At 33.9% G+C, this 10,126-nt stretch overlaps 1 protein-coding gene across 2 annotated transcripts in view; it reads right to left on the bottom strand.

Annotated features, from left to right (window-relative positions):
• Window positions 1–721: 721 nt before the first annotated feature.
• Window positions 722–10,126, bottom strand: part of YAF2 (YY1 associated factor 2) — an 82,360-nt gene continuing 72,955 nt past the window's right edge. For both annotated transcript variants that reach the window (XM_045554011.1, XM_045554010.1), the window contains 2 exons: window positions 3,648–3,800; window positions 722–2,519 (listed from right to left, as the gene is read on the bottom strand). In XM_045554011.1, coding sequence (XP_045409967.1) covers window positions 2,282–2,519; window positions 3,648–3,800 — 391 coding nt within the window. In that variant the 3' untranslated portion in view covers window positions 722–2,281. The remainder of the gene's footprint in view (window positions 2,520–3,647; window positions 3,801–10,126) is intronic.

Genomic DNA, 10,126 nt, shown 5'->3' with positions numbered 1-10,126 from the left:
ACCAAAAATAGGAAAAATTAGCTAGGTATGGTGCCTTGAGCCTGTAGTCTCAGCTACTGGAGGGTGAGGGGGTGGATGGAGGGGCAGGCAGGAGGACCGCTTCAACCCAGGAGTTTAAAGTTGCAGTGAACTATGATGACACCACTGCATTTTACCGTAGGCAACAGACCAAGACTCCATCTCAAAAAATAAAATAATAATGATTTTATATGGATTGACATATATTCCTCTCAACAACTCTATAAGTTAGATATGATTATCATTACCTGTTTTATAGATGAGTAATTTACTCAAGCTCATTTCCATTCTACAACAGGGATTGAAATACCAGAGGCCAGTTATCACTCTTACTATCCATAATATATTGTCTTCCCACCTATGTAGATGAGTATGTCCCATTCAGGTAAAATCCCATCTTCTTGTCAGATTTTTCTTTCTTGCAGCCTATTTAAAATACAACCTGAAAGTATCTGATCATCACAAGATGCAATGCCTTTAAAGCACAGTTTTGACTTTAAAACTTAGAATATTTTCCCATTACAATAATTTTCAATTTTTACTATCTCTAAAAGTGAATATATAAAGCATATGAAATGTAAAAAAAGACAAAAAAATTTCATGTCTTAAAAGAACATAACCAGTTAGTATTCCACTGAAAATATCTTATAATAAACACAACTTTTAATTTTTCATTTAATAACACTAAAGAATGAGGTATATAAATGTTTTAATCACAGACTTTTACTGTATGCAATTAACTGTATTTCACAACTAGCATCTTACAAAAAAGACAGTACCATTGTGCCTGTAAAAAGTACTTGAATTAAACAGAAAATTACATTACCATGTGAAACCACCAAATATCACAACTATCAGGGTCTACAGTTTTATTTTCTTCTTCAAATGTTATCGTGATGTCTTTTATGTGATATTTCATATCCAAGTTATAGTTTTATAATAAGCTCATTTACATTTCAGAAGTCTCCTAAAGGTAGATATATAATAAACAAATGGTTAAGAGAAAGCAGGAGACCCTAGGAGAATTTCAGAAGCACTGTGTGGTTTCTAGGTTGAATTTTTAAGTGCAACATAAAACACTTTATTAGTTGTAAACAAAAATGCAAAATCTGTAGTCATAAAAATATTTTATTGGTAATTTTACATAATATTGAGTGGGGCTGTAAATACTTTTTCTTTGAGGATATTGATAAATGCATAAGCTGGCAGTTGTGTCTGAAAATAGGGTACTATGACTTTCATAAGAATTGTTATATTTAATAAGAAGCCAATTAAACTGATTTAAGATAGTTATTTCCCATTTCTGTGCAACAGTTACCATTTCTGTATTAATTAGATTCATACTTCTATGACCCTGGATAAGTCTGGGACAAGGAAACAGTGATAAAACTATCATTAAGTTAAAGCTTTTCTTTATGCAGCTTTTAAAATATGGCAAGTTTCTTTTCTATTCTGTTTTTGTCAAATGCTTATAATTATTTGAATTTTAATGTTTTATATCATACAGAAAATACCAGTGTTCAATGACAATAGCACTAAACCTGAATTATACAAAGCTAAATAATCAAAGTTTTATTGTTTACTAATCTGCTAGTAAACATTACAATAAATGAATGTTTTGAAAAATAAGCAAACAAACAAATCCAAAAAATGGATAATACCAGAAACATAATTCAGGAACAATAATTTAGTAAAATGTGTCAAAAACATTGGCAAAGGTTCATACAAATTCTTTATTTAATAATAATTTTCCTATTTAACCACACACCAAGTACCAGCAGGTGTATTTAAGAGGATAACCATTAAGAAAATCCTGTTGCAGCAATAGTTGATTAAGTTGATCTTTGACTTGTATACATATAACTATTTGTTTCACAATTCTCAAATACATATTTAGGCAGCTTGCACTATGTTATAAAAAATTTAAATTCATTACATGCCAATAGTAGAGAATTCAAGAATTATGTGTTAGAATTCACTAAACTAAAAGTGAAAAAAGACTTACCAATAACACTGCATAATGAATAATTCAACCACATTTTCATGGCACTTAACTGCAGAGACCAAAATGTTAAGTCTGGAAATGTTTTGTAGGCATAGATTGCAATAAAATCTAACAGATTCTAACAAATTTCTATTTTATGTAAAACTCAAATTATGGATTGTGCATGAATGTGCTAGTCATGAAAATGTGGTACTTCTTGGCATAATCTGTGTATTTGCATGGTAGGACAGAAGTGACTAAAATTGGAGAAAATAAACTTTAATGAGATTCTCCATTCAATGATGAAGCTTCTCCTCTGGGTGAAGATGACCTGGACATTCCCCTTTCTGTGTTGTCAGAGCTAGAGCCACTCTGACTGTGTTGATCTGCAGAAGCAGCACTAGATGCAGGTGGTGACTTTGTTTTCTCCTTAAAGTCTGTAATAATGACTGTCAGATCTCCAACGGTAACTTCCAAATGCTGAGCACTACTCCGATCCACATTTTTCAATCTTGGCCTAAACACAAAAAATGATGACATTTTAAACTAGCTTTTCACTCTACCAAATTTCTGAGCATACAATAAATAACAAAAGTAGGTAAAAGTAACAAAATTAATATATCTATGTTTAAAATGATTCATATGTAACCAGCCATAAAAACATCAACAAGGCTGGGCGTGGTGGCTCACGCCTGTAATCCTAGCACTCTGGGAGGCTGAGGCGGGTGGATCGCTTGAGGTCAGGAGTTCGAGACCAGCCTGAGCAAGACCGAGACCCCCGTCTCTACTAAAAATAGAAAGAAATTATATGGCCAACTAAAATATGTATAGAAAAAAAAAAAATTAGCCGGGCATGATGGCGCATGCCTGTAGTCCCAGCTACTCGGGAGGCTGAGGCAGTAGGATTGCTTAAGCCCAGGAGTTTGAGGTTGCTGTGAGCTAAGCTGACGCCACTGCACTGACTCTAGCCAGGGCAACAAAGCGACACTCTGTCTCAAAAAAAAAAAAAAAACATCAACAAATGTTTCAAATCATTAACATGAATCAAATCAATCATTCATGAACCTTCTTCAATAGGGCAAAAACAAAACAAAACAAAACAAAACTGACAGCCTGACAGTGGTATTTTAACTGTGCATTTATAGCTACAACATAATTTTGTAGACAGCTTATTAATTTTATAAAAATAAATGTTCTAGACAACAATGAAATATTTGCACCACAGAGGAAGTTGATAAAAGCTGAAGCTGAGCTATATGGAGGTCTGTTACTTCACTGATAAGGGTATCATGACTGTTCTGACTGAACCCATGACTGTTTTGATTGGTTAAAGCCCATGCAAATACCTATTCAGTATGCTGAATACCATTCCTGGCTTTCAAATAGCTTTTTATGAATAAAAAAGGACATAAATATCTTTTAATCTAGTAAAAAGAAAAAAAGCATCATAACATATAAGCTTGTATTTGTGGCATCTGTGTTTCATTTTCAATGTATCTACCAAACTCAGAAAAAACTTTCATGATACTTTATAGTAAAGGACATCAAATCTTTTACTTTCACTTTGTGTATATCAATGTTAAAAAAGAATATTAAATGGCTAATTTTATTATTTCAAGTATGTCATAAAACTCTTCAAATTTACCTGGTTTTCTTATGACTGTTCTTTTTGCTAGTTGTTTCCTTTTCGCTTTTTTCTTTTTCTACTTTATCTTTTTTCTCTTTCTTTGACTGTGTAGGGGGCACAAACTGCTGAGTAACCTGCTGTGCAACCAACTGGGAGACAGGTCGAGGCTTCCTGTGTGTATGTTAAAAAGAAAGGGTTTTTAAATTAAAACATGATATATGTTCTTTATGAAAGAATATCTCATTATGAGAATAGATATGTAACAATAATTTTCAAGTATAAAAATTCCTCATATGTAAGGTAACTCAAATATACAATTTGAAAGATGTGTTATTGTCTTTCCTGTTCAACAAAAATAGAACAGTTAAAATTCATAGTCTTAGATATACTATCAAATCATTAAAATATAACTGTTACATAAATCAACATAAGAAATTTAAAATGTATGTAAAACTAAATGGGAGGCACACATATAAATAAACATAAATTTAAAAAATTAAACTTGACAGTTTATACTGAAATAGTATTTTAGGTTATCTTTCCTCCTTCAGAGAAGGAAGTATCTAACCATCTGTGACAATAGCTATTTATTCTTTACTTTAAAATCTTTCATTTATCCATTTAACAAGTATTCGAGAGTCAAAATTTCTCACTCCTTATTGCTTAAGTCCTTGAAGTTTCTTACATCTCTAGCCACAATCTCACTGTGCTCTTTTGATCCTGGAGATCTGCCCAGTCCTTGGAGACTTATCTGCTTACTAACTTATTAATTTAAAAAATATTTCTTGAGAACCTACTTTAGGATCTGTACAGGAATATCTGAAATGTTGCCTGGTTTTAACTTTTGATGCTAGTATAAGGTTTCACCCTACTGGCCCAGGGTCAAGGACTCCTCCAGATTTATGATAGAACTTGGACAACTGAAGTCTAGATTTACAGTAAATAGTCTTTAAGTTCTTAAGAGGAAAGAAGGGAAAGGAGAGGGGAGGGGAGGAAGGGAAGAAGTAAGAGAGAGAAAGATAAAAAATACATTTTAACAGATGGTCTACAAACAATGGTAACTTTATTGCCTGAAAAATCCTGACCCTATTTTGGTTAGTAGAGTTTTAAAAAATATTTTTACCCAGGTGTGATGGCTCACACCTATAATCCCAGCTACCCCAGGAGGCTAAGGCAGGAAGATTGCTTGATCCCAGGAGTTCTAGGCTGCAGTGAGCTATGATTGTGCCATTGTACTCTCTAGCCTGGGCAACAGCGTGAGACCCTGTTTCTAAAAAAATTTTTCAATCTTTTTGTTGTTGTTGTTCCTTTACAGTATGACAAAATAGAAAAATAAAAAAATATTGCACAATCTAAGATTCAAAACTGCAAGGCTGGGAGAAAATAAGAAACAGTATGCAAAACAAATAATGAATTTTATTGAGAACCTACATAGTCTCAAGTATTGGAAGGATATCCAGGATCATGTCCAATACACAACTTAAAAAACAGGACTGACACTAGGTTAGAGATGTAGATTAAGAATCACATAAATGAGGCCGGGCGCGGTGGCTCACACCTGTAATCCTAGCCCTCTGGGAGGCCGAGGCGGGTGGATCGCTCAAGGTCAGGAGTTCGAGACCAGCCTGAGAGAGACCTCATCTCTACTAAAAAAATAGAAATAAATTATCTGGACAACTAAAAATATATATAGAAAAAATTAGCCAGGCATGGTAGCGTATGCTTGTAGTCCCAGCTACCTGGGAGGCTGAGGCAGTAGGATCGCTTAAGCCCAGGAGTTTGAGGTTGCTGTGAGCTAGGCTGACGCCACTGCACTGACTCTAGCCCAGGCAACAAAGTGGGACTCTGTCTCAAAAAAAAAAAAAAGAATCACATAAATGAAAAGTGATATTGAAAGTATGGTAATTAATGTCTAACCTTAAAAAACAAAAAAGGATTAAGGTAGTGGCTCTCAAATTTAAGGTACATGAGAATCACCTGGAAGGCTTGTTGAACTTGTTTAGCCCTACTCCTAGAATTTCTGATTCAGCAGGTCTTGGGGTGGAGCCAAGAATTTGTATTTCTGTAACTAGTTTTCAAGTTATGCTGATGATTCTGGCGACCACACTTTGAAAAGAAGCACAAACAACTACAATTTATTTCGTGAATATTGGTACTATTATAGCATAAAGTTTGAGATAGAGAGCAGGGAGTAGAAGAGAAATGGAAAAAAGCAAGCTGGACAGAGACGAAGCAACCCAATAATGAAAAGCTCAAGAGTCTAACTCACCCTTTAATGATGAGAAGTCACTGAAGAAATTCAGACTTGACTTTTTAAAAGATGGAAAGGTACTATAGTGGAAGTAGAAATATGAGACTAGTGTTCTGATAAACAATCACGTAATCTCTGTACCTAGTGTTAATTTTTGAACATAAGAAAAATGTTATCTTTCTGTTCCTGAGTAGTTATCTCTTTCTCTTTTTATTCTAGGCTTTCCTAAATGTGTACTACACAACTATTCCCTTCTTTTATTCTTATTTTAGTGACGGTTGATTTTCACTTAAAGATTATGACTTTGCTCCTCAATTCTAGGATTATTTCTTCTGGTGCAATTTGGGGACAAAAGCAGCACAAAACATGAGAGTGTGTGTGTATATGTAGCTTAATTATTGAAATAAAGTTCTCTGCTGCTCTTTAGGGGCACAATGAGCATTAAAGAGACTTCATTAAAGGTAGGAGGAATATAGTCTATGATTTTTTTTTTTTTTTAGAGACAGGTTCTCACTTGGTTGCCCAGGCTGGAGTACAGTGGTGCGATCATAGCTCACTGCAACCTCCAACGCTTGGGCTCAAGCGATCTTCTTGCCTCAGCCTCCCAAGTAGGTGCACACCTCCCAACTGCAGGTGCATATCACCAAGCCCAGCTAATTTTAAAATTTTTTGTAGAAATGGGGTCTCACTGTATTGCACAGGCTGGTCTTGAACTCCTGGGCTCAAGTAATCCTCCCACCTTGGCTTCCCAAAGTGCTGGGATTACAAGCATAAGCCACTGTGCCTGACCAGCTTATGATGATCGTCTTACGATGTCATAAAGTAACTCAACTCTACCATACCCTATTTAAAAAGAAAGCCTTCCTATCTCCAGAGGTCTTAAGAATTGTGATCCCTTTTCTACTTGATGAGAAAAATCTGAAGGATAGTAGGGAATTTGAGAGATGAGAAATAGTTAACTCAAAAAATAAAGGGCAGACTATCATTAAGTATGCCTTTTTATGTCCAGGGATTTTATTATTCATGTTTTTGACAATACACCTTTAGTAATAACAAAGGTTCTGTGATATGGAGTTGATGTGCACAAAAAGGTCATCTAGTTAATAAGTACTGCTCAGTCACTCCCCAGTTGCACTCCATCGTCATCTACTTATTCATATATGTCATGATTAGGCTGTAACTTGTGAGATACGGCATCCATAAATTTGGTGATTCCCATGTATCTTTCCTATATAGCCCAAATAGACTTTATAAAGTTCGGCAGGTCTATTGAATTATTTCAATGCAAGAAAAAGGCAACCATTTCAACAACCAATTAAAGGATATCTAATATTCATCAAGACAAACTATTTTTAGAGCTGTCTGACATTCCATGTGGGTAGGAGGCCAATACATGTTGACTTGATATATGCAATTTCCAACTATGTGCTAAATATTATAAGAATAATGCTTTAAGCTTGATCAACTTCATCATAATTTAGCTTTGCCAAGTCAGACAGGTAGGTAGATAGATAATAGAAAGAAAATTAAAAACAATGATTCTTTTCTAAAAAGAGGCAGCATTCATCAAAATTTGGAAAGAAATAATCTGCTTGATTACATTTAAACACATGGTAAATTGAACCCACATAAATTTCAATGAGTAAATAAAGGCTGAACTAAATCCAAACCTATTGTGAATCTGTTGATACCCTGGCTAACAAAAGCCCAAAAATCTAACCAAGGGCAGATTTTGTAAGGCAGCACCTATTTGACAAATTTTATTGCACACTTACATGTATCAGACACTAGGTCAAATGATGGAGATTAGCTATGAACAAGACAAACATAGTCCCTGCCCTCATGGAGTTTACTTAGCAAATGGGTAAGTAGACTTACTAAATAAAAATCAAATTTAGGAAAATCACTGGGAATTTTAGAAAATATTGTGTGCTATGATATAGAAAAGAGGAGGATGACTTATTACAGAGTTGGAAATAACTTTTGTTCATGTTTAAATTGTCAGTACACCAGTAAAAATAGCCATCACCATGAAGCCTTTTGTTTTTTTATATATATTAAGTCATTTTATGAATAATTTACAGAATAAGGGAATAATGAAGCAAGTGTATTAAAATTTTTATGAAGACTTAAAATATAGTAAATTCAATATTTCCATAATAACTTGATTTTGAAGGTATATAGACCTAAAATGGCCAAAGTTTTTTTTAATGTAACTAACTCCTCATCAACTGTTAGTCCTAATCCTAGGAACATATTCATCTAGTAAATGCTGATTCCCAATTTCAAATATACATCGGATAGATTTTAGCTTATCTTTACTTCCACTTCTTGCACTTGTATCACAGAACACATTACTTTTGAAAACCAAGACAGCTCATAATTTTTAAAGAGAGGACAGCTATTCTCTTTGCTCCAAAATTAACCAACAATTTCAATCTTAGATGAAGTAGTGTATCTATCTTCAGCACTTGTCCACTTATTACCTATATCAAGTAAATTTTTGTGCCAAATATAGAAGATTAAAGAATACTGTCACACATCCTTGAAGCAAACAAGATGGTCCAAGTTCTTGTTGCAAAATATTGTATGATTAAATCCTTTCTGTTGAATGACTACTTATACAAGAAACCGTATTTCCTTATTGTCCTCAGAAATATTAATATTTGTTCCCATATTGATTCTTGAGTTTGAGAAAAACTCATCTAGGATATTGTCATTTGAAAACTCACAGTCTGAGATTTCCCTCATATTGTCAATTTTCAACATCACCACAATCTTGGGTGTTGCTATCAATCTCTTTGCATTCATCTCCTGATTCATCTAATAACTGTGAAACATGTTCCTTTGTCAATTATCTTCTCTTTTTGTCATTATGAATAAATAAGGACATTTTCTGAATTCTCAAATGTGTTCAATGAAAGCCAAAAAACCACGGTACGGGGGAAGGGGAGGTGAAAACTACAAAAAATGCTGTCTCTAGACTTCCTTTATACTTTCTTGAAAGATGATACAATAGCAATGATTCATTTCACAATTACATCATCCTACATGATTCCATCATTTTTCTGTTTTCTTATTATTTTGGTTTCTTTTTAAATGTAGTTGGGAATAATTGATCAGTAAAAACAAAATAATTCCTAGGATGACAAAATAGCAAATTATCTCAAGATACAGGAAAAATCAAACCATTAAGATTCCATTATACATGCTAGATATAGAAAAGGCCCTAAAGATCCATATGGCAGTTGTAAAAAACAAGAAATTTTCTCCTTCTTTGATGATCTCAAGGAAAAAATAAAACAAAATACCAATTCTTACAAATAGAACTGTTGATAAAAGAACGCAGAAACTAAAATTGGGTAGAATTTGAGAACAAAAAATCATTTGTGTATCTATTAATAACACTAGGACAATACACATATTCTGTAACTAATTCTTTAAGTGCCACCATACTGTAATAACTATTTTTGGTTCTTAACTATATATAATAGCATAAAACAGAATTTCAATGAATACTTGTTAAAAATTCCTAATTTCCCTTCCTTTCTTTACTTTATTGTCTGGTAACTTTAATTCTCCTCCAATATCAGAAAATTGCTCAGCAAGAAAGAAGAAAGGTTTCTAGGACTACCAAGAATAAATATGTTGGGCTGGGCGCAGTGGCTCACGCCTGTAATCCTAGCACTCTGGGAGGCCGAGGCGGGTGGATCACTCGAGGTCAGGAGTTCGAGACCAGCCTGAGCAAGAGTGAGACCCCCGTCTCTACTAAAAATAGAAAGAATAAACATGTTGGATAATAAGGAGTCTTTCCCTTTTTGTCAACCTACCACAATATATTTTAACATTTCTGTAGCTATAAAGCAGTCTCCCTCTCATTTAACTTTCAATTTTAATTTTTAATGTCTCTTACTTCCTTTTCCTTTTTTAAATTAAACCTCTTTTGGCCCTTGCATTTCCTCCTACTATGAATTTCCATGAGATGGGAGACACCGGTCAAGTCTACCTTCTGGCTTTATTTCCAGATCTCCAGCTCTGACTGCCTCCCAAGATTATTGGGTGAATCAAGTAAAATAATGAATATTTAAAACATACTGTAAGCTATAAAATGCTTTAAAGAATATTTATGAATAACAGCAGTATATATTGATGGCATGATATTTTTAAATCTCAGATTGTTATAGTTTTGTCTCACATAAATTCCACAACATTCTTGTCAAACTTTCCCATGACTTATACCTGAGGG

The sequence above is a fragment of the Lemur catta genome, chromosome 6, assembly GCF_020740605.2.
Source record: "Lemur catta isolate mLemCat1 chromosome 6, mLemCat1.pri, whole genome shotgun sequence".
NCBI classification, from domain to species: domain Eukaryota; kingdom Metazoa; phylum Chordata; class Mammalia; order Primates; family Lemuridae; genus Lemur; species Lemur catta.
This window is presented reverse-complemented; position numbering and strand designations above follow the sequence as displayed.